Source organism: Colossoma macropomum, unplaced genomic scaffold (assembly GCF_904425465.1).
Source record: "Colossoma macropomum unplaced genomic scaffold, Colossoma_macropomum, whole genome shotgun sequence".
NCBI lineage: Eukaryota > Metazoa > Chordata > Actinopteri > Characiformes > Serrasalmidae > Colossoma > Colossoma macropomum.
In genome coordinates this window covers 7,411,324-7,436,498 of record NW_023494806.1, presented here as the reverse complement: position 1 = coordinate 7,436,498, position 25,175 = coordinate 7,411,324, and the positions used below count along the sequence as shown (strand labels likewise).

Below are 25,175 nucleotides of genomic sequence, written 5' to 3'. Positions count from 1 at the left end.
ATTTATTTGAGCATTTCTATGACTTTAATATAAAAGATTGAAACTAAGATGGAAAGATATATTAAATATTCCTCTTTAGGAGCTGTTCCTAGTGACCAGAGCTTCGTGCCCCACTGTGGGTCTGGTGATCACTGGGACAGTGTGACGAGTGCTCCCTCGTATTTCTACACTGATGAAGCGAAATGTGACCAGCACATGGAGACTTTCATTAAGTGCATCAAAGCAGCAGGTGGGAACAGTGCAAACAGGATGAAGACTCATTTTTATTATGCAGTCCATGGCTCAAATCAAAATTTAATATTGAAATATATTGAAACATAATTAGAAATAACATTATCTGGCGTCAGAGCAAGCTTGTGATCTGCTTTGTTAAAAATAAATGTGTAGCCTGTTAACAAAATGCTTCTTCATGCTAATCTTAGGCTATTCAGTTAGTTAGGAAGGTTTACACTGTTTTCTTTTGCAGGGATGCTTATTGTGAAGGGCGGGGCTAGGTTCAGTGGTATGTTGCTGTAGCAAGCTTTGTAGTGTAGTGCTAGCAGGAAAAGCCGTGAGCTAGGACGAGGGCCATTTTCCCTCTCGTATTCTTTTTGCTGGGCTGTGTTTCCAGTAAAGCTGAGTTATAGACCAGAATCTTGACTCGCCTAAGTTTCTCCTGAGAACCCCTGTGTTACTGCATTATTAGATGTTATTCCTTGATAATTAATATACTGGAATTATCAGTGAGGAACCAAGAAAATTAGACCTAGGTCTTCAATTCAGGCCATGAATGTCAAAACACCTCCCTAATAATGCTCATTTCCGCTAGCGCCCATATGGCATCACTAATAGTGCTAAGCTAGTGCTCTGGAACATTTTTTTGGCGGTTCTAGATAACACACTGAAGCATTTAAAAGGCATTCCATTTGCTTTATAGGAAACATGTAATAGGAACTGACCTATATTTTACTTAGATTTACAGTGGCTCTTTCAGCAAAGAGTCCCAGCATAGTTCTAATATGACAAGCATGATTCTATTAAAAATAACCTCAAATAACAGAGTTCTATTACTTCACAGAATGTATTAGGCCACCTTGAATTATTAGGTTTACCCAATGGTAATTATCATTCTTTAGTCTTTTAGTAATTTCTTGTCAAATTATTTGAAGTAACAGACATTAACACATAAAGTTATAGCTTTATTGGAAATTATGCTGTTTTGTATATCTATGCACATCATTCTGGACAGATGTTCTTAATTTTTCACTGCTTTTAACTAGTTATTTGTCACTGGATCAGCAATGTAAAGTTTCATAAAACCATAGAAATTTCAAGCAGACTTTTAGTCTTCTTTTAGTTTTGAATGGGGTGAAAACTGGGTCCTCCATGCTGTTAGTGGAGAAATTAAAATTTCAAGAAACTTATAAAACATATTCCCTGTTTTCCTGAAGAGAAACCAATCTAGCTTGTAGCACTCTTACCAGATTACCACAGCAGTTCTAAAACACTCTTATTCACTCAGGTGGAAGTTCTGAAGATGGTTTCACTGCCATTAAGATGACTGCACTGGGACGTCCACAGTTCCTGGTAAGAGAGGGATTTGAGCATGAGGATGAGGTTCAGAAAGGGTTCAGATGTTCCACAAATTTAGCTGAGAACAGCTTTGCAGCACTAAGTTTAATGGGGTGCCTGGTCACAGCTTGTCATTTCTTGTTCCCATCTTGTTCTTTAGGTGCAGTTTTCTGAGGTGCTTGTGAAATGGAGACGTTTCTTCAGTTTTCTCACAGCCAAGCTGGGCAAAGATGATAGAGAGGTGCTGGAGCAGAAACTGGACCTGGAGCAGCTGCAGGTAGAAGGAGGGGAGGGGTCGTACTTAGGTCGGAGCAAATACAGGGGATGTAGATACACTGCAGCAGTAAAATCTCTGTAGATCCAGATGGACCACAGTAAAAGTCTGTAAATTCAGACAAACTAACGCAGATAAATGTATGTGGATCTAGACACTCTTGAGCACATAAACTTCTGTAGATCTGGAACTGAACTGATAAACACTGGAACTGATAATCCTCTGTAGATCCAGACACACAAAAGATCCAGAAACAGGAGGGCAGATAAACCTTTGTGGATCCAGAAACACTAGTGCAGATAAACCTCTATAGATCCAGAAACACTAGTGCAGATAAACCTCTATAGATCCAGAAACACTAAAGTGAATTATTAATCCAGTCTACAGTAGATAAAACCTCCGTACATGCAGAAACACTAGATTAGATAAACCACTCAAGATCCAATTATACTACAGCAGATAAACCTCCAGATCCAGAAACACTAGATTAGATAAACCTCTGTAGATCCAGAAACATGAGTGCAGATAAATGTCTGTAGATCCAGAAACAAGAGTGCAGATAAAACTCTGTGGATCCAGAAACCCTAATGCAGATAAACATCTGTAGATCCAGAAACAGGAGTGCAGATAAACCTCTGTAGTTCCAGACACACTAAAGTGAATTATTAATCCAGCCTACAGTAAATAAAACCTCTGTACATGCAGAAACACTAGATTAGATAAACCACTCAAGATCCAATTATACTACAGCAGATAAACCTCCAGATCCAGAAACACTAGATTAGATAAACCTCTGTAGATCCAGAAACATGAGTGCAGATAAAATTCTGTGGATCCAGAAACCCTAATGCAGATAAACCTCTGTAGATCCAGAAACAGGAGTGCAGATAAACCTCTGTAGGTGCAGATAAACGTCTGTAGATCCAGAAACACTAGTGCAGATAAACCTCTGTAGTTCCAGAAACAGGAGTGCAGATAAACGTCTATAGATCTCAGCATACTTAACCCTTGTGTGGTGTTGGCGTTTTCAATGTTTACTAAAAGAAAAAATGATGTGATTTGTTATTACTTTGACCCCAGATTTCTTGGCCTTTGCTCATTTTCTGTGAAGAACATATAAAATAACCCATTTTCAGTGACTTCACACTGTAAACCCCCACACATTTATACGACACGTGGTGTTGGGTGAACCCGCAGGGGATAAAAGTGTGGAGGTGCTGTGTCCTTCACTCTGGTCTCCTCCTACATGGCCTGCTGTTAGTGTGTGTGTGTGTGTGTGTGTGTGTGTGTGTGTGTATGTTTTTGTACATGTGTATGGGTGAGGGTGAACAACATGGACAGGCTGCTGACTGGCTACAGCTGCTAAAGGAGAACCTTACGCTGGCTACTTGTGATATTTCAAACATCTGGCATTTTTACATAAATTGTTATGTTTATGATTTAAAAAAAAAAAAAGCAGACCACTGAGTAACAAACACATCAACACCACACAAGAGTTAAAGATCCAGTCAGATTAGTGCAGATAAACCTGTGTAGATCCAGTCAGACTATTGCCTAAAGCTCTGTAGATCCAATCAGACTAGAGCAGACAAACCTCTGTAAATCTCATCACATTTGAGTAGATAAATTTCATTAGATTTGTCAGAAAAGTACCAATGAACGTCTGTAGATTCAGACAGACTAGTACAGCAAAACATCTGTAGATCCACATACTTTGCAGCGGACCGACCCTTGTAAATCCAGACAATCTGGAGCAGACAAACTCCTGATGACCCAGACACATTAGACCAAATAAACCAAGACCTGCAAGTGCAGATTAACCACTGATTCAGATAAACCACTGAAGATCCAATTTCACTAGAGCAGATAAACCTCTGTAGATCCAGAAACAATAGTGGAAATAAATCTCTGTAGATCTCAGCACATTTAAGTAGATAAACTTCGGTAGATCCAGTCAGATTAATGCAGATGAACCTGTGTAGATCCAGTCAGACTAGTGCCTAAAGCTCTGTAGATCCAGACTAGAGCAGATAAATCTCTGTAGATCTCATCACACTTTACATAGACAAACATCAGTAGAGAAAAGTTCAGCTAAACCTTTGCAGATCCAGTCAGACTACAGCAGATAAATGTCTATAGATCTCATCACATTCGAGTGGATAAACTTCATTAGATTCACTCAGAGAAACGCCAAAAAATCTCTGTAGATTCGGTCAGACTAGTACAGCAAAACGTCTGTAGATCCACATGCTTTGCAGCGGACCAACTCTTATAAATCGAGACAGAGAAACTCCTCACAATCCAGACACATTAGAGCAGATAAACCTCTGTAGATCCAGACATACAAGTGCAGATAAGCCTCTGCAGATCCAAACACACAGGAGATAAACGTCACTAGATTCAGAGACACAAGAGCAGGTAAACTTCTTAACCTACTCCTGCAGAGTTATCCTCCTGCAGCTCAGCTCTAACCCTAATAGCCCAGAAGATAAGCCCCAGCATCATCCATTTTGATACAGAAGTGTGAAAATTGGCACACCCGAATATGATTTCATGCTGAATAAAACCTGATATGGTGCCATTTTAGCTGGGCCTCAGGGGTGCCAGTAGAATCAGGTCAAAAGATACAATTGACTGATTGACTCTGTGGGAATCTGTATTAGAATGGCAATGCGATGATTGCAAAATGACAGCTTTCTTTTAAAGATCATTTAAATGCTACACTATTATCGTCCAGTTAATCAGGGCATTCGGAAACATCTGAAATACTGTCAGCTCTGCCAAATTTTTCAGTTCCCTGCGAGAATGTAGTTCTCCAGGCAGCAGATTGGAGACACCTGCAATTTGCGTGCATGTGCTGTATTAAACGGTAATCCCATCAGTAAAGAGTTGCTTTAGGGCTTAACTTTAGAGTGGCAGTGTCTTCACATCAGTCTCGAGCAGGAACTAGGGAAACTGACATAGTTTGGGGACATTCAGGTTCAAAACTCCACTTACACTGTAGCAATCTAACATGACAGCTCAGCTTCTTCTAAGTCCCACCTGTTTATCTCTAACCGCGTAAATGTTTAACCTTTTAATTCTGATGCACAAAAGTGACTATTCATGCTGTTGAATATACACATAATAATGTTATTTCTTAGTGCTTTTATTGCATTTATTTTAATATATAAAGAATGTTGTGTAACAAAGCTGGAAATTCTGGGATTCTTATTCAGTTTGTGTTACTACCATTTTGAACATAGGAATAGGAATATACACCGGTCAGGCATAACATTATGACCACCTCCTTGTTTCTATGCTCATTGTCCATTTTATCAGCTCCACTTACTATACAGGTGCACTTTGTAGTTCTACAGTTACAGACTGTAGTCCATCTGTTTCTCTGCATACTTTGTTAGCCCCCTTTTACCCTGTTCTTCAGTGGTCAGGACCCCCATGGACCCTCACAGAGCAGGTACTATTTGGGTGGTGGATCATTCTCAGCACTGCAGTAACACTGATGTGGTGGTGGTGTGTTAGTGTGTGTTGAGCTGATGCGAGTGGATCAGACACAGCAGTGCTGCTGGAGATTTTTAACACAGTGTCCACTCACTGTCCACTCTATTAGACACTCCCACCTTGTCAGTCCACCTTGTAGATGTAAAGTCAGAGACAATAGCTCATCTGCTGCTGCACAGTTTGTGTTGGTCGTCCGCTAGTCCTTCATCAGTGGTCACAGGACGCTGCCCACAGGACGCTGTTGGCTGGATATTTTTGGTTGGTGGACTTTTCTCAGTCCAGCAGTGACACTGAGGTGTTTGAAAACTCCAGCAGCACTGCTGTGTCTGATCCACTCATGACATCAAACATTATGACATGTTATGACAATTCATGGGAAGGCTAACATCACATATAACATCTGCCATGAACATGTTTATGATATATTTATGGCATGGCTATCTCAATGTTATGTAGCAGCAGCAGATTTAAAGGGGCAGCTTTCTTCTGTGCAGGTAGAGGTCATGTGGTTAACCCCTAGCTGGGGGTTATCATTTTCATTACTATACTAGCCCAATTATGTAATTACGTAGTATGTTACACAATTAATTACATTTACATTCAATTAACATTCTGTTTTAACAGGATCAAGTCTAAGTTTCAATTTGTTTTTTTTTTTCCATTTATTATTATGCCAAGCAATGACAACCATAGCACAAATGTGTGAAGGGTGTTTTTCCTTTCAGCAGAACAAGACAGCATACATAACAATAAGAAATTCATATGCTAATAAAATATCTCCTCTTCTACTTGTACATGTGATCTGGATTGAAAGTAACAAATTTAAACATAGAATTATGGCTTGTTTGCAAAAGCCGCAAGTAGGAAATAATAAATAAAAAGCAACAACTGTGTTAATAAGTAGTACTAATTATGTCTTCAGTCAACAAATGCATGCAATTGTATGCCAGCTTTTTTAAATGAAAATAAGTTAAAACAATTGTGCACAGTTACTGTTGGTTTGCTAAATGTAATATATTGGAGGAAAACAAAATAATGTGGCCTATTTTATGTATGATTTTGCCAATGGATACAATTCACAAGAAAAAAGTGGCCTAAAATTTGCAGAAAATGTCCTATTTAAGTCTGTTCTCTGTAGAGACTGTGTTAACTTATTTTAGCTTTAAAAATCAATAAAACAACTAATTTGACTGGTTATTTCACATTTCACAGTTTCTAGATTTCATCACCAACGTCCAGTGACAGCAATATTGGCTGCATGTCCCAACCAATGAGTGTATATATTATATATAGTTCAATTGTACAGTTAATGGTTCAACTCCTCTGTGATTGTAGCCTCTTATTCTTGTTCATACTACATGTGCATTCTTGTTACAGTAGAGGCCTCTTGAGGGAAATTAAAGGTGTCCACTTTGTTAGTTTACTGTTCATTGATTTATCCACAAACTCTATCAATCTTGGATTCTAATATAGCAACATGAATCATGAGCAACTGGGCTTCAGCCTGCACTACTATGAATGGCTCAAAGGGTCAAACTAGAAAAATGTGCTAATAGCATTAAAAAAATAAATGCCATTCACCCCTTAAAATCCCAGACATCCAGTTTTATTGCATACGAAGGCTCATTATTCAGTAACTACAGCCTGAGCTATTAGGGAAATGTCTAGTAAAACGTTGGGCCTACCAGCAGGCCATGGCTGTTTAAGGTGTTAATAATTTATTGTGTTAATGTGTAATTGACAGCCCTGTTCCTTCTTCTTGAATGTACTGATTGACCTGCAAATCTGTCAACAGAAGCCATGCTCTAATTCTGTATGGACAGACAGTAACTCTATAGAACTTGTTTCAGGTCAATAGTTTTTACCATTTTGTTCTCACAGCTTGTACTGTTGAATTTTAAATCAATGTAAATAGAGCCTTACCAGAAAGTGAGACTCTGGGGTCAGTTGGTGTAACCTGCTTCAACCAGGTGCTCTTTCTTTTAAAAATGCATCAATTAAAATACAAAACAACACTCTGAACCCTCAGTAAAGCCTTCCTAGCGTGTTGCGGTATCAACAGAGACATGTGTTTTCTCTTCCAGGCACTACTGACAAAGCTAGGCGCCGAAGGCGACATCCGTAGCTGGTTCACAAGTGAGAAACTGCACTCGTCAGGGTGAGACCTGCTCTCCAAATCTGAAATATCTGTTATCTCAGTGTAATAAGAGGGTCAGCCTGAACCGTGTCCTCAAATTATCACACCTGAAACTTTTAAATGAGTTCAGAGAAGTTACAAAGTAAGAATCATCTCTGAGATAATTTGAACGTTTTAGATGTGATGAAATGAAGAGACCTTTTTTTAGGCAATTCCCTTTTTTTTATCTGTACAGCTAAAGTATTTTTCTTTAATCAAATTCTGATGGTTACACACTATTACAGTAGCAGTCAGGCCAGAGTGAATGTATGCATTTTGATCTTGAAGGCTAATGCTTAGATACACAATATTTGTTTCTTAACATGTTCATGCATGTGTATACATTTATTTCCAAAACAAATTAAAAACATAAATAGCCTTTTTTACTATCCCACAGACAAGTAGTTTAATGTAGTCTTAATCAGAGTAACAGTCTTAGTCAGAATCATTATATAGTATTGTGCCAAAGTCAGAGACCAAATTTCATTTATTTAGTCATCATCATCATCATTAACCACTTAATCCAGGTAGGGTCACGGAAGGAGTTGGGAGAACAGAGATTCCCAGATGACCCTGTCCCCCACAACTTCCTCCAGCTCATTCTGGGGGTTCCCAAGCCGCTCCCAGGCCAACTTGGAGATATAATCCCCTCCAGTGGGTCCTAGGACGACCCCGGGGACTCCAGGGGGCATCCTGATCAGATGCCCGAACCACCTCAACTGGCTCCTCTTAATGTGGAGGAGTAGCTCTACTCTGAGCTCCTCCTGGATGACCGAGCTCCTCACCCTATCAAGTAGAGTGTAGCCCGCCACCCTGCAAAGAAAGATCATTTCCACCACTTGTAGTCCCGATCTCATTCTTTCGGTCATTACTCACAGCTCATGACCATAGGTGAGGGTCAGAATGTAGACTGACCGGTAAGCAGAGAGCTTTGCCTTATGGCTCAGCTCCCTGTTCACCACTACAGTCCGGTACAGTAACTGCATTATTGCTGCTGCCTGTCCCAGCATGCGGCTGATCTCACCATCCTTCTTCACATCACTCGTGAACAAGACCCCGAGATACTTAAACTCCTCCACCTGGGGCAGATCCTTTTCTCTTACCTGGAGTGGACATGCCATCCTTTTCTGGGCTAGGACCATGGCCTCAGACTTGGAGGTGCTGATCCGCATACCAACCGCTTCACACTCAGCTGCAAACCGCTTCAGTGAGCGCTGGAGGCATCCATGCGATCCAGCCAAAAGGACAACATCATCTGCAAATAGCAGAGACGCCACCCTCCGGCCTCCACACATAATGCCCTCCTGACCTTGGCTACGCCTTGACACCCTGTCCATGAATATCACGAACAGGAGTGGAGACAAGGCACAACCTTAGTGGAGTCCAACACCAAACGAGCTTGACCTAATTCCAAGTATACGAACACAACTCTCACTCGAGGAGTAGCGATCAAATGGCCCAGAGTAGTGGCCCGGCACCCCATACTCCCAGAGGACCTCTCACAAGATATCTCGGGGAACACGGTTGTAAGCCTTCTCCAAGTCCACAAAACACATGTAGGCTGGGTTGGCAAACTCCCATGCCCCCTCAACAATCTGCGAGAGGGTGAAAAGCTGGTCCATTGTTCCACGGCAGGGACGCAATCCGCATTGTTCCTCCTCAATGTGATCATTTATTTAGTTTCCAGTTAAAATGGCTATTAATTTTTCAGCTTTTAGGCAATATTTGACTGAAATATGGCTGATTTCACAAAAAATCTAACTGAAAGATGGACTTTTCTTTTGCACAGTGCTGCTTCATCCTAATTACTCTGTGCACCTTTTTAAAAGTTAATTAATAGAATGTCTATCTCTGTTAATGTATTTGAGCCAGTCAGGTTTGTTGTAAGGTAGGGCTGGGTTTGAATAATTCTCTTATTTATTTATTTATTTATTTATTTACAAAATAGTATTAGTGGTAATTTTTTGCTCATGTAAGAACCATCAACATACTGGACTGGAACAGTCTGATTGATGAGAGAACAAAAGTACCAGATCTCCTAGTGGTGCCCAACTTACAGGTATGAACAGCCTAGACACTAATGTCTTAAATGAGGCCGAAATGAAGAGAATAATCAATTTTGTTTTGTGATCTAATTGCCTCCACAAACACTGCAAAAGCCCTGCAGCAGTTATTAGTCATTTTAAGTAATTGGATTGATAAGGCGGACCTCCAGTTTTGCCTTACAGAGGAGCCAAGTTGTTTACTGGGTGGCTCCAATCCCCAACATCGAACTGAGTGCATATGTTCACTGCTAATTGCTGTTTTATCAAATTACTAGAGTCTCTTAGTCGGCCAATTAGATACAGAGTGTGAATAATAAAGTAAATGCCAAAGGTATACTTTAAAGGCCCAGGATCATTTGATTACTTGTTTAATAGGAAACGTTTGATACTTATAATAATAATAATAATAATAATAATAATAATAATAATATTAAAGGAAACTCTTTACAAATGTACATAAATACCAACACCAAGTGGCTTAGTAAGGTGCTGTGCCACCATGAGCCACCAGCAGAGCTTCATTGCACCTTGGCTTTCTACACGTTTCTGGAACTGAACTGGAGGGATGGAACACCGTTCTTCCAAGAGATATGACCTCAATTGGTGTTTTGATGGTGGTGGTGGAACAGTCTAACACGTCAGTCCAAACTCTCCCATCGGTGTTCAGTTGGCTTGAGATCTGGTGACTGTAAAGGCCGTAGCACTTGAACTATATAATTTCCATACTCAACAAACCATTCATACTCTGTGGATGGGGGGAAGAGACCACTCCATTTAGGACAGAAATGTTTCATTACAGAATAAAGATGATCAGAATAACTTTGGAGTGACCCTTCATTCTAAAGGGACAAGTGGACCCATACACCCCCCTACAACAAAACAGAGCCACCAGATCCCCGTTACTGTAGGGGTCAAGGATTCAGGCCTGTGTCATTCTCTAAGGCCCAATCCCATTTCACTCCTTGCCCTTACCACTCAGCCCTTACCCCTCAATTTTGTGCATGCACTCCTAGGGATGGGGCATCTCGGTTTTTGTTGAAATAGAGGGGTAGGGTGAAGTGTTAGAGCTACACGGCCCTCCAAATAAATTTATTTTAGATACACACTCCAAACGGAGTCTTATGAGAAAAAAAGAAAAACCGGCAAGATGGCTGTGCGAGCGACCAAAGAAACCCACAAATGTGAGAATTTTCCCTGTTAAAAAATTACAATCACCATTATATTATCTTAGTTTAATGTTGTTTCAATGTATTGTGGTCCTTTTCTTTATAACAAGCATAAAAAATCACTAGTAGTATGTGGTATTACTAGCTAGTAGTATGCCAAGTCTCAGTAGCTAGCTAAATTTCCTGTACTACCTTAAACCATTTAAGGTGGAACGGGAAAATTCGAAGAAGAAGATGGTGAATAGCTGACTTCAGCTTCATATTACTAAAGAATTAGGGTGGCAGGGTCGCCTACAGAGCACTGCTAGTAGCCTGTTAGTAATATTGTCCCATTTTGTAGGGGACGATTTCAACCACTACCCCTTGTAACTCAGTTCCAAAGGGCAAGGTGACCTTGAAAACAAGGGGTAGGGGTAAAAGTAAGAAATGGGAATGGGCCTCTCCCACTTCAATTTTTTTCTCTTGCATCCTGATCAAAAATCAAGGCTAACTGGGCCTGCTTAGCTTTTCTGTTCATGTCACAGAGCCCAGTAGGATATTAATTACTTAATTGTGCCATGCAGTGCTGGAGAGTCAGGATATCTTTTCATATGTTACCCATCCGTATATAATATATACACAAAGCATGCATTTTGTTATTTACATTCTGTATCTAACTGGCTGACATTTGGCTCGTAAAAAGGTAAATGAGAAGATGAGATGGGGCTTCACACTGAAGTTGCCTGACATAAAAAGTATGCAGCACCATATTAGGTATAAAGAATGCTACCTAGTTCAGTCTTCAGGGGCAACATGACGAACTATTCTTGAATATTCTGGATTTATTTAACCTACATTTATATGTAGGTCCATTTTTTGCATTAAGTCCAGACTTTGTAAAGTATTCAGTTTTACATTTGCTGACCTACATAGGTTTTACATCACATAACCCCACATGTATAAGGAGACGTTTCTTAGAAACATATTTCCACATAGCAAAACCAGTTCCATTACTTTGACAGTTGCATTTACAGTTGATGGCCTCATATGTAGCCTGTTCTCTTCCTCCTAATTGAACAGACGGGGCGTCTGGAGCCTCTTCTGAGTAAATTCGCAGAGGAAGAGGAACAGCAGATGAAGAGGATACTGCAGAGACTGGATGTGCTGGCTAAGGTGAGTTTGAAGGAAAACAGCTGAGTTGTCCAAGCCTTGATGCATTCAAGGCCTTTATGTGCTGCCCAATGGTGCTTAAAACGATTCCTTTTAGTGATTCAGTTAGTTCTGTTCAGTCAACTGAAATAATGGGAGTCTGAGACTTACTGTTTACAATGATTTCAGCATGGTAGTATTATAGTAGTTAATTAGTCAGTAGCTACTATGGAACATATATGTAAGTTAAGTAGTTATGAGTGTATTTTAATTCTCATGGTGAGTCTTTGAATCATCAAATGGAATCATTGTACTGACAGCACAATTGGCTCTGGTCAGTGGGGACATATTAAAGTAGTCATATAATTTAGTCACTGGTGGTCATCGTGGTCTCTGAGCTGCTAGGGTGAGATGGTCAGGAGTGATTTGCAAATCCACTTTGGCCTCTGCGAAGCAAAAAATTAGTGCAAAGACAAGATATCATCACTGTCCAAAGAAAAACAAGTATTTCCAAAATGGTAATTTTGGGCAAAATATTCTTTACTTTCAGTATATTTAATGTAAATAGATTGTATCCTAGCAATTTTGAAGCATATATGTAGATTATTTTTGCATATTTGTAACCAGAAGTTGGCACTGGGAGTGACGGATAGAGTTTCTTCCCATTGTATTGTGGCCAGTTTTGGAACATTTCTGTAAATGTAATCATAATGCTCAAATTATATAGAAGCTCAAATTATATAGAAAAGAAAAACTCATAAAAACTCTGTTCATCAAAAAAATCAGCTGTTTTTGTAAATACATTTTCATTCTGAAGAATTGATGCCTGCAAGGCTAGTTATGTTGTTTGAAATGTTCAGAAACATCTTTCATCAAAACGTCTCTGGGCTCAAGCTCATCTGAAATTGATTTGCACACAGTGGACATGTACTGCAGTCTGATGAGTTGACCTTTCATATTGTATATGAAACTAATGGACCAAAAGGGAAATCATCTCAATTGTTACCAGCATAATTTTCAACAACTAGGGTATTTTGTGGGATGGGAGTGTATTAGTGCCCATGGCATGGTTAACTTGCAGATCTGTGATGGCATAATTAATGCTGAAAAATATATACATGTTTTGGAGCAACATGTCACTGTGGCTGCGGAATAAAACCTTTCCAAAATGATAACTTTACAGGAGAAAGAAAGTAAACTGCTTTACTTTTAGTCAATGGATTAGACTTTTTACCAAGTAGTTTTGGGCCACTTCTTTTAGTCCATATATTGTGAAATTCACACACAATGTAAAGGACAACAGGCATTCTCAAATTATGTCAAAAACTAAAGAACGTATAAAATGTAGATATGAGGTTTTGTTCCAACAGCAGCAATAAGCTGCCTTTTAAAGGACGTCTTTTTCAGACATGTCCATATGTATCATGCAAAGCCATATCCTACATGTGCTTTTTAAAAATGTTTTCCAAATTTAAAAAAACAGTTTTTATGATGAAAAACAGTTTTCTGCATAATTTGTGCTTAGATGTCCTTTATATGGTGTGAAAATTTCATTATAATTAGATTAACAGAAATATTCCAAAATTGCCCACTATACAATGGCATGGCTATGTAAGGGTGCTAGACTGGCCTGCCTGCAGTCCAGACTTGCTTCCCATTGAAAATGAGGGACATTATGAAGTGTTCAATATGACAACAAAGGACCTGTAAGCATGCACAGCTGAGGACTTGACTGAAAATCTGCTTTTAAAACTGGCTCAGTAGATGTCTTCAGTTCCTAAATGATTTCCAAGTGTTGTTAAAAGTAAACAGATTTCAAATGTAAAACAGATCAGACTGAAATTATTGATCACTGCTTTATGTTCCTAGCAGAAATCATTTTTATTCTGTACATTTTCAGGATTCATTCAAAACATTTGGTCATTCATGTACTGCACATCACTCCCGTACATTATAGCCATGCTGTGGGTCAACAGGTTATGAACCGGTGGCTGTACACAGAGGAGAAAATGGAATGAAAGGGCAGTACTTCAACCTTTAGCTATTACATACTCTGGTCTGCCGTGTTATTTTTATGCAGAAAGTTCACAAAGACATGAAGGCTGTGCTGGAAAGTCACAGGCTCAGACTGCACTGTCATTATGGGCCATAAAAGGTCATCAGGAGTTGGCCCTCTGCTTCTGTCCATACAGAATTGCAGTGTGGTTTCTCTACAACAGGTTGCAGTTCAATCAGCAAATTCAATCTAAAAGACAAAATAAAGAAAAAAATGTCTCAAAATAAGTGTAAGGGAATGTGTGCTTTCTGGCTCTTTGCCGATCTTGCAGACCCGAAACTGAACTTGAATGAGTTGAAATGGAACCGACCTCAATCTTGTCTTTAGTCCACCTTATGTCTGAAACACCATTACTTGTATCCCTTTTTGCCTCTTCTAAAGCACTGAATGTGGTCAGCATGGCTTGGTACAAAGCACAAATACACAAATATATTGCAGGGATTTTTTTTACACACCTCAGAGTTCAGTCTTAGAAGTTGGTTGCATTTTCTGCTTAAAATTTAGATAATCACGGACACATTCAGTGATGTTCAGGTCTGGACTCTGGGGTGGCCAGTCCACTGTTCTGAGACACCACCAGATTTTTTTGTTGTTTGTTTGATTTGCAAACATTTTTTTTGTTTGTTTTTCCTTGATGAAAGCTTTAAGTGCTGTTTATCTGATGGGTACAGTTTTGGTGGTCTGTCAGGTCTTGCATGGTTGTTAGGAGTTCCATTTTTAGGAGCCTTTAAATTGTTTAGTTTAGAAACTCTCTTTTTTCCAACTTATTTTTACTTTGACTTTCCCCTTCCTTATGCAAGTGCATTGTCTCGAATCTAATCTCTAAAAATGAAAATGAATGTACTTGGCCATTTTCACTGGAAATGAAATAAATGGTCACACTTTATTTGGATGGTCCCCTATAGATGCTCTACAGATACCTCAGTCATTAACAAACTTTCTGGTGATGTTTAGTTGATTATGTACAACATTATGGTTAGGGTTATGTTTGGGAATAGATGTAGGTTTTGCTTTGAGGTTAAGATTAGGGATAGATTTATTAAAATCTTTCTCACTGAACTTCTGGTTCAGTTGCATTTAATGGAAATTTAGTTGGATGTTACTTAAAGACAGACTGAGTATTTAAAAAACATACGGTGGACCATCCAAATAAAGTGTTACCAAATAAATGAAGAGTGGTCTCTGACTTGTGCACAGTGCTGTATATATAAATCTACAGAAACTGTAACATTCAACATGCTCCCTTAGTGCTATGTTGACTGCAGTGAGTAATATGTGCTGTGTATTTGTGCTGTGCAGTGTGCTGTAGAGAACAGAGTGAGACTGATGGTGGATGCAGAACAGACGTATTTTCAACCAGCCATCAACCGGCTGACGCTGGAGATGCAGAGAATTTTTAACACAGACATCCCGATCATCTTCAACACCTACCAGTGCTACCTCAAAGTGAGATGTATTCACATACACGCACATTCACATTTTCACAGAACATGTTGTCGCAGACACATTGAAAAAAAGTCATTGTTAAACTGGAGTAAAGTTCAACACAGTTCAGATTCCACGTTAAGCTGGAGAAGCTGCACTGATCATGTATTATTGTTTCTGAAATACCAGGGCCAGTCTACACTACATACCCAGAGTCCTCTGTAGTGTCTGGCCACTAAATCACAGCAAGTACAGATTGGTAGTCAGAAAACATTATTTAATTGTTTGGTTTTTTTTGCTTGCTTGTGAGCAAAAGTATAAAAAAAAATGCTTTGTTTGCTTATTGTTTTTATCTTTTATATGGAATATTTGCATCAAACAAATCACTTGAGGACAAGCTATTACACTATCATCGCTATATAGCTATTACAATATTGTAGCTGTATATTGTTTACAATATAATAATTATATAGCTGTTGCACTATCATAGCTACATAGCAGTTACAATGTTGTAGCTATATATTGTTTACACTGTCAAATTATATGCTGTTACCCTATTAATATAGCTGTTACACTATCATAGCTATATAGCTGTTATAATATTGTAGCTGTATATTGTTTATACTATCATACTTATTTAGTTGTCACACTATTAATATAGCTTACACTATTAATACAGCTGTCATTCTATCGTGGCTATATAGTTGTTACAATATTGTAGCTATATAGAGTTTACACTATCAAATTATATAGCTATTACACTATTAATATAGCTATTACACTATTAATATAGCTGTTACACTATTAATATAACTGTTACACTATTAATATCATTGTTACACTATCATAGCAATATAGCTATTACAATATTGTAGCTTTCTATTGTTTATACTGTCATAAACCTATTACACCATTAATATAGCTGTTACACTAGCATAGCTATATAGATTAGCTAGATTGGTGGACTGGATCCATATAGCCTGCATATGTCCAGTTCAGAGTTTAGAAAATTCCAATGCATGAGATTTTACAAAAAAAATAATAAAAGCAGCTACCAAAACTGTCAAAGCTCCTAAATAATGAACCTAGAAACACATACAAAGTTGAAGTTTGCTTCTAATTTGAATTTTTGTTCCACTTTAAACAGTGCTGCAGTTACATTAAGGTGCCTTAAACGTACAATGAATTTCAAACAAGGAGCTAGCGAATATAAAGCTAACGCATTTATCTCAATAAATGCATAAATTTACCCTCAATAAATGCATCCTTAATCAAAAAATACTTTAAATGTTCACTTGGAAAGAGTTAGCGAAAAGCTAATGAGTGGCAGAGCAGAGCTATAATCAGCCATTGCTGGATTGTTGAAGGTGTCTAACTGGCTGATCTAATGCTGCATCCCAAACCACACACTTCTATACTCAACCTACTACACTAAAGAGTGCAATTCTGATGGTATATTATATTTTTCGCACAGTAGAAATGCAGCGGGAAGTCTGAGCCATTTAGAATTTAGGTCTCATTTGTTGTTACTACACAAACAAATCAAATAAAATATATCACTTAAATAATGTTAAAGTTAATATGTTTTAAAAGTTAGTGTTAAACTGAGTGTTTAAGAAAAAAAAAAGTGCTTTACTCCCTTGCTGGATCAGTAATGGCTTTGTTATCTCATAATGAACTTGAAGTCGCTTACCAAAATGGTGGCAGCGTGATTGCAAGAGGTTAATAGAATAATATTAATTATGAGCTATGTAACTGTTATGCTATCATTGCAGTATAGCTATTTCACTTTCTTAACAATAAAGCTATTATACTATTTTAACTATAAGGCTGTTACACTATCATAGTTATGTAGCCATTAAACAGTTATATAGCTAATACAAAACCATAGCTATGTATGTATATGTATATGTATATATAGTTATTACACCATCATTACACCTATTGCAGCAAATATGTGTAGAACATGCTTCTTTGGACGCTTTTAGGCTCAAGCTTTAAATGTTAAATGATATTATTGTACTGTAAGTGCATATCTGGCTATATGTTTGAATTGTGTGAATCACAGACATTGTATAGATGATACATATTTCTGTGTTAAGCCTGAAGTATCATTGCTATATAGCTATTACAATATTGTAGCTGTATATTGTTTACAATATCATAATTATATAGCTGTTGCACTATTAATATAGCTGTTGCACTATTAATATAGCTATTACACTATCATAATTATATAGCTGTTACACTATCATAGCTACATAGCAGTTACAACGTTGTAGCTATAAGTGCATATCTGGCATATCTGGCTATAAAATCATGTTTGAATTGTGTGAATCACAGATATTGTATAGATAATAAATATTTCTGTGTTAAGCCTGAAGTTAGTTTTATCTCCTTGCAGGAAGCCTTTGATAACGTACACATGGATGTGGAGTTGTCCAGGAGAGAGGGCTGGTGTTTTGGGGCTAAGCTGGTGCGGGGGGCATATTTGGACCAAGAGAGAAGCAGAGCAGAGGAGATTGGCTATGAAGACCCCATCAACCCAGACTATGAGACCACAAACTGCATGTACCACAGGTGAGAGAATCTCAGGGAATTTCATCAGCTGACGAATGATGCAGTGAAGCGCAGCAGCAGTGGGCAGTGCAGAGTTTTGAAAAAAAACCTTAAACTAGTGCATACTCGTGGCCTTCTGTGTCATTTTAACCCTTAAAAGTTGCAGCTACAGGAGTAACAAAAGCATGGAGTAATTGGGATTTGAGATTTGATCTCTGCTTTTGAAAGGTGAAGCATTCTGGATATTCATTTTATTACAATGAAATTGTCAATGTTGTACAGCTTTCTGAGTTACTATGGAATCTTCTATAGGTCTGTTTATCATTCTGGACACATCTAACATTTTACAGGTTCCTATAGTTTATGTGAAACCTGTGAAAGTTGTACAGGTATACAACAGTGCCACTCATCATTTATTTATGTTCAAGTTTATAAGGTCTTTAACTACAAGCTATTCATTTATCAGGAGATATTTCAGAGAAGATTAGATATAACATAATCCATGTGCACGAGGAAGGGGAGCATCAATGGAAAATACATTGAAAAACAAGATTTTTCATAACTTAAGTTCTGAAAACATTTAAAAGATATTGAGAAAATGAGATTCCTAATAACTGCAATGTCTGGTAGACCATCAAAACCGTCACCATCAGGTGAACAGGAGGAAATCAAGCCCCACTCTTGCTTCAAATCTGCAGCTATGGATCTGAAAGGACGTGTCAAGAAGCTGTTACTGAGAACAGGAAATAGACGACTTGTAAATCAAATAACGAAGCTGCTGATGTTCTCAGAAGAACGGACTTCCATGTGCGGTTTCAAAGGGGTGGCTGGGGTGGCCGATTTCCTTCCTGAAATCTAATTGGCCACCCTAGGTTCTACCTCAAAATTTCCGACACGTCATTGGCATCCACTCACTGTGGGGTGGGGGCTGTCGCCTTTAAGTGAGGTGTTGTTTCACTCTTGGCGATTGGCGGAACAACTGTCCAACCTCTCACCTCCCTCCACCCACTCCCTCCCTCCTGCTTGCACATTCACATTGCCACCCAGCGGAAACTCCCACCCCTTTGCCACCCCTGGTAAAATGTTGTAGATCCACCACTGTGGACTGGCCACTCCAAAGTCCAGACCTCAACATCAGCAAATGTATTTGGGATTATTCACATTGTGAGAAGCAGAAAATGAAACCAACTTCTCAGACTGAACTTTGGAAGTGTGGAAAAATATCCCTGCAGATTTCTCTTAAAAAGTGGTCTAAAGGCAGAAGAATGGAAGCTGGAATAAAGGCAAATGGTGGACACATCACATACTGAAAATGTTATATGTAGTTTAGGGTTAAATATATATTTTCTGCAATTTTGTGAAGCTGAAAAATGAATAACTGGTGGCTTAACCTCTTAAAATCCCAGGCTTATTACACACTAAGGCTTTTTAAGTAGTAACTACAGGGACTTCAGTGCAAACTGGCTGAGCTATTCTTATGTTATAGGAGTGTGTAATACAACTTAGGGTGGGACCTGGACATTTAAAGGGTTAGTGGATGTTTTGAATGAAAATTAAATAAACTGAAGTGTGGCCTCTGACTTTTATACAGTACTGTAAAATAATTCAACATGACATCTGAAAATACATGATTAAAAACATTGATTACCATCATTTGAATGTGTATAATTACATTCAGATAATAGGCTACAGCAAAATGATAACACTAACTGTAGACTTGTAAGGGTTAATGTGTCTGGACATGTTATGGTTTGCATGTCTTGTGCCTCCTCATACTGAGCTATTGCTGTATTTTCCGGAGGTGTCTGGACTACGTGTTGGAGGAGATTGAAAGGAACAGGAAGGCAAACGTCATGGTGGCGTCACACAACATCGACACGGTGAAACACACACTCCGGAGGTAGGACCTCTTTCTGACTCATCCACACACACACACATACACCCCAAGTACCACTAATATACTCATTTGTACAGGGGCGGAAGAGAGGTGGAGGATTAAGGGATGTTGACCTGACCCCATATCAGAATTATGTGCTACACTACACACTCACTCACTCTCTCGCTCACTGTCTGCTGCTAATACAACATGACTCACGCCCAAAGCTAAGTAGTTAAGCCACAGTCTTAGCAATCAGATCCAACAATACATCATCCACGGCAGCTATTAGATCAAACAATTTCCAAAATAAGGCCGGTGATTGATGTCCCCCAGTGAGTGAGTTATAGTCTGAATAAATGAACACTGCAATGTAATTTTATTTAACGTAGTGCAATCATTGCTTTAGGGTAACACCTCATTTACCACAGCATGTATCAATGATAATGTCACTACTGTTTACCAATACCTCATAAAGGGGGGAGGGGGGGTGGAAACTCCTGAGTGCATTAAAGGGGCACACCTGCCACTCCAGAAATATTCAGAAATATTTGACCATGTTCCATCTTAGTAAGCATGCATGCTTGCCTCATAGGGGTGCTGTGGAAATCTTTAAAGTGGGATTTCCTGGTTTAAAACTGGGAAAACCACCTTCTGATGATGTATCTTGAAGGTGGAGGTAAATTTCGGAAGACTGCAAGAGCCCTTGGGTGAATACTTGGGGGCAGGTATTTATTTTTATTTATTTTATTTTACCTTTATTTAACCAGGGTAATCACATTGAGATCAAAGATTGAGATAAAAATCTCTTTTACGAATGAGCCTTGATCAAGAAGGCAGCACACAAAACAATCGACAAAGAAACAAAGCCAAATCAGAGTCAAAACTGAAAAACAAGAACAAACAGAATGATACAGTTCTTTAACAATTATCTTAAAATCACTCAAGGAAGTAAATTGATCCGATTTCAAATGCTTTTGCAGATCCTTCCATGCAGACGGAGCACAGTAACAAAAGCTGCCTTGCCGTATTCAGACCATACTATTGGAACTTCCAGCTGAATATAACTATTAGAACGTAAATTGTACCAAGACTTGTTTGTTGATAAGAATGCAGACAAATATGAAGGACCCTGACCAATTATTGTTTTGTAGACAAAAATTATCCAATGAATTTGTCTTTGCATTGAAAGTGAAGGCCAACCAACCATTTCGTAAAGTTTACAGTGATGAGTTGAATAACTAGCGCCTGATATAATTCTTAATGAAGAATGATAAACAGAGTCCGATGAATGTAAACTTTTTCAACTTTTCCGGGTATGTTGAATAAAGCAAAAACTGTTCCTAAAATAGTTTGTAGCAGACTGATTTGATTTTCAATAGTTGGCTGAAAGTCTTTTACCAACTACATAACATAACAAATAACATACTGAATTCTAGTTTTAGACCAGACATTAAAATGTAGAAGTTATGTGGAGATACAAGACCTTAGGACACTATTCCTTAACAATGTCAATACTAAATCATCCAGTAATTATCTAGTAATACACCTTGTGCTTGTTCACTCCCTCTAATAGGATGGAAGAAATGGGTCTTGCACCAACTGATAAGAAGGTCTACTTTGGTCAGCTTTTGGGGATGTGTGACCAGATCAGCTTTCCACTGGGTATGAATTGAGCACACATACATCTGATGAGTCATCGAATATGGTTCATTCTTTTACTGCTTTTGTAATCCTAGAAAAATAATTGTTAGGTTTCTCAATAATACCTGTTCATCCAGGTAGATGTTGTCCAGGTCAGCATTGGCATCAGCAGATACTTAAAGCTGCTATTTTACACAATTTGACATCTTATCTAAAATATAGTCAATCAGCTAAGACAAATGTGTTGCCCAATCTTTTCTTATTTTGCTGAGTTAACAATTAATGGAAGCTTATTTATGCAAATTAGCATTGTGCAAACTGCATGCTGATCATGAAAACTTCAAACCTAAAACTGTGTCAACTTGTGTATGTGGTTTCTGGGACTGCATGCCACACGGTTATCTACAGACATGGACATTTCCTTGTAAAATAAACATGGTAACACTTTCTATGAATGTCACCTTTGTAAGCATCTATAAACACATTCATAACATGTTGTAATGCATTCATAAGACATTATAAACATGGCTATAAATATTTATAAAAATGCATTATACGTTATAGCCATGTTTATTATGCATTATGAATTGTTAACATAATACATTATAAGTACTGATCATAACAAATTATAAGAGCTCATAAGCCGTATTTGTCTGCTCTAAGTAAAGTGAAGCATTCGGTACTAAAGCCTCCTCCAGTGTTCAGAGTGAGGCTTCAAGTTGAAGTATTTACTGAAGAATTTACTGAAACACTAAAACATACATAATAAAGCACATTACAGGCTTCAAATGTCAAAGTTTAAACTAGTGCTGCCATCAGTGTTTTACCCAATGTGGGAAAGGCAATGTACACCACCGTTAGCTTGGTATTTGTCTTTACTTTACAGTCTCCAAGCTGGGACTGACTTCTTTGGCACTGACAGTATAACATGTTATTAACACTACTTATAATGCATTATATTAACAATTCATAATGTATAATAAACATGGCTATAAAGTGTAATTCAGTGTAATTTTTTTTATAAATATTTATAACCATGGTTATAATGCCTTATGAATACATTAACATGTTATAAATGTGTTTATAGATGCTTACAAAGGTGACATTCATAGAAAGTGTTACCACTTGTTCTTTAAAGGACCACCAGTGGTGGACTGTGGCTGTTAAAGAGAGGCCTTCATGCCATAAAGGTCAAACACCAGCCATTTAAAAATATTCAGTTCTAGGGTTCCCCTGAAAACCAGCCATTGGGAACCAAAAGTTGTTCTTCTAACGCTCCAAAGAACCATTTTTGGTTCCATTTCATGGCTTTGTTTTTAAAAGCATGGCTAAAAACAGCAGTCTTGGCTTTCTTGTAGCTTGAAGTTTGTCTGTAATTCTGTTTATTCATGTTAGAGATGCAACATGATACTGTAGTCTGCAGAAAGTTGCTTCAATAATTATTGGCATCAGGCAGATTTTTAGACTTGCCTGATATTTTAAACTGTTATTTGATGGAAGAGCAGAATGATTAGGCAGCGCTGGTGTAATGTGCTCATATCTCTGCATTTTATTCCTTCTATCGCTTTTGTAACCCTAGAAAAATAATAATTATTAGATTTCTCAACAATACCTCTTAATCCAGGTAGATGTTGTCTCAGTGTCTATGTTTTATAAATGTTTATGTATCAGCAGTGGCATCAGCAGAAACATGAAAAGTATCAGATTTTGGTATTTGCACATGGTTCAAAAATCATGGCATCACTGATTTTTATGAATAACGGTCACTTTGCAAAAAGACTTTAAAAAGAGTTTTTGAAGGGTTTAGAATGAGCTTTTTAATAGTTATTAATGGTTAGGATAAACACATCAATCAAAAAACATCAGTAAGCAGGTATAACTGAAAAAGGGCATCAGTGAACAGTTGCTTACCAGATAGTGAGTCCATTTATATGTACAGTTAAAGCTCAGATCTTGCTGGTCGCTTATCTGCGTATCCTGCTAACCTGTCAGCTTGATCAGATGGAACACCTCACCGTCGCCCTTTATATTACAGACAAAAACTGCTTATTGATGCTTATTAAAGTATTTATGACCTTATTATTAACTATTAATAAGCTAATTTGAAACCACTCACAAACATGGATGTGATGTAGACATGCAGCTTGCACGATGCTCATTGTTGTGTTTAAGCTTCCATGGCTTAGCAAGATTAGCCTCACAGCTCCTGTGCTAAACTAAAGAAGCAAAGTTCAGAGATCAAATTGTCCGATCGACTGCATTTAGGATAAGAGGGAAAACTGTGTCATACAATTTTTTTTCTTTCTTTCTTCCTTTTTCTTTTTTTTCACTTTACTATTACTTTAAAACTTCTACGGTCTTTAAAGAAGGCACTGAGTACATCTGAGATCAGTAGAAGAACATCTATTTTCTGAGAAATTAGGCCTGGTCAGATTTCCCTGTGTCTGTGTTTGTGTGTAGGTCAGGCAGGTTTCCCGGTGTATAAGTATGTTCCGTACGGTCCGATCAGTGAGGTGATCCCGTACCTGTCCCGGCGGGCACAGGAGAACCGGGGGGTGATGAAAGGAGCACAGGCTGAGAGAGAGCTGCTGTGGACAGAACTCATCCGCAGACTGACCAGCGGAGAGATATTCTACACACACGCTCAGTAACACACACACACACACAAACACACACACACACACACACACACAAACACACACACACACACAAATGTCATGTTGTCTTATCATGACATTTGTGTGTGTCCTTGTGAGGACATGTAGTCAAGGACAGCAAGAGAAGCAAACACACACACACACACACACACACACACACACACACACACACACACGCAGACACACACATTTTCTTTCTGTATATGCCAGGAGTTTGGAATCACTTTGATATTAATAAATTTTATTTTACACACAAAAATACATTATACGGTATAGATGTAATTGTTATAAATTGTATATCTATTTATAGATGTTGTAAACATTATTTGGGGTATTTTGGGAACAAGAAGTTAAATTAAATAAATAAATAAATAAATTAAATAAAGCCAATTTAAGCCAAAAGAGGTTGTGCTTAACTATACTATAGTTAACTACTATAGTGTGCTTAACTATAATAACTTATTTCTTTTATTAAATTATTCTGCCAAGGAAAGTAGTTCAGTTGGAGTATGCTATCACCATGGACTGCTAAATGAGAATCAGAACTTTCAGTTATCATTGCATATTAAAATCAATTAATGATTCTTTAATTATATATTATATACATTGTGTGCTAATTATTTCATGATGAGTGGACTACCAGCCCAAAATAACTTGGAAAAAAGTCTGGTTCCATTGACTTACATTAAAACTAATATACTAATGTTCTTTCTCCTGTAAAGTTGTCATTTTGGAGATACGAGGTTTTGTTCCAACAGCAGCGATATATATATTCGGGCCCTCTTTCAAGTGGATCTACGCACACACACACACACACACACATATATATATATATATATATATATATATATATATATATATATATATATATTATGGCAAGCCAAACAGGAAATATTTAATGAACATTGATATATATGGAATGAACATTGATATATATGGAAAGTTCATTGTGTATATATCAAAGTTCATTCCATATATATCAAAGTTCATTGTATATATATATCAATGCTCATTCCATATATATCAATGTTCATTCCATATATATCAAAGTTCAATGTATATATATCAAAGTTCATTCAATATATATCAATACTCGTTCCATATGTATCAATCTTTG

At 37.9% G+C, this 25,175-nt stretch overlaps 1 protein-coding gene across 1 annotated transcript in view; it reads left to right on the top strand.

Annotated features, from left to right (window-relative positions):
• Window positions 1-24,213, top strand: part of prodhb (proline dehydrogenase (oxidase) 1b) — a 39,004-nt gene extending 14,791 nt beyond the window's left edge. Inside the window, exons 4-14 of the mRNA XM_036598660.1 lie at window positions 80-229; window positions 1,502-1,566; window positions 1,712-1,828; window positions 7,411-7,484; window positions 9,480-9,561; window positions 11,773-11,865; window positions 15,197-15,343; window positions 17,727-17,902; window positions 19,683-19,781; window positions 21,334-21,422; window positions 23,862-24,213. Coding sequence (XP_036454553.1) covers window positions 80-229; window positions 1,502-1,566; window positions 1,712-1,828; window positions 7,411-7,484; window positions 9,480-9,561; window positions 11,773-11,865; window positions 15,197-15,343; window positions 17,727-17,902; window positions 19,683-19,781; window positions 21,334-21,422; window positions 23,862-24,052 — 1,283 coding nt within the window. The 3' untranslated portion in view covers window positions 24,053-24,213. The remainder of the gene's footprint in view (window positions 1-79; window positions 230-1,501; window positions 1,567-1,711; window positions 1,829-7,410; window positions 7,485-9,479; window positions 9,562-11,772; window positions 11,866-15,196; window positions 15,344-17,726; window positions 17,903-19,682; window positions 19,782-21,333; window positions 21,423-23,861) is intronic.
• The last annotated feature ends 962 nt before the right edge of the window (window positions 24,214-25,175 follow it).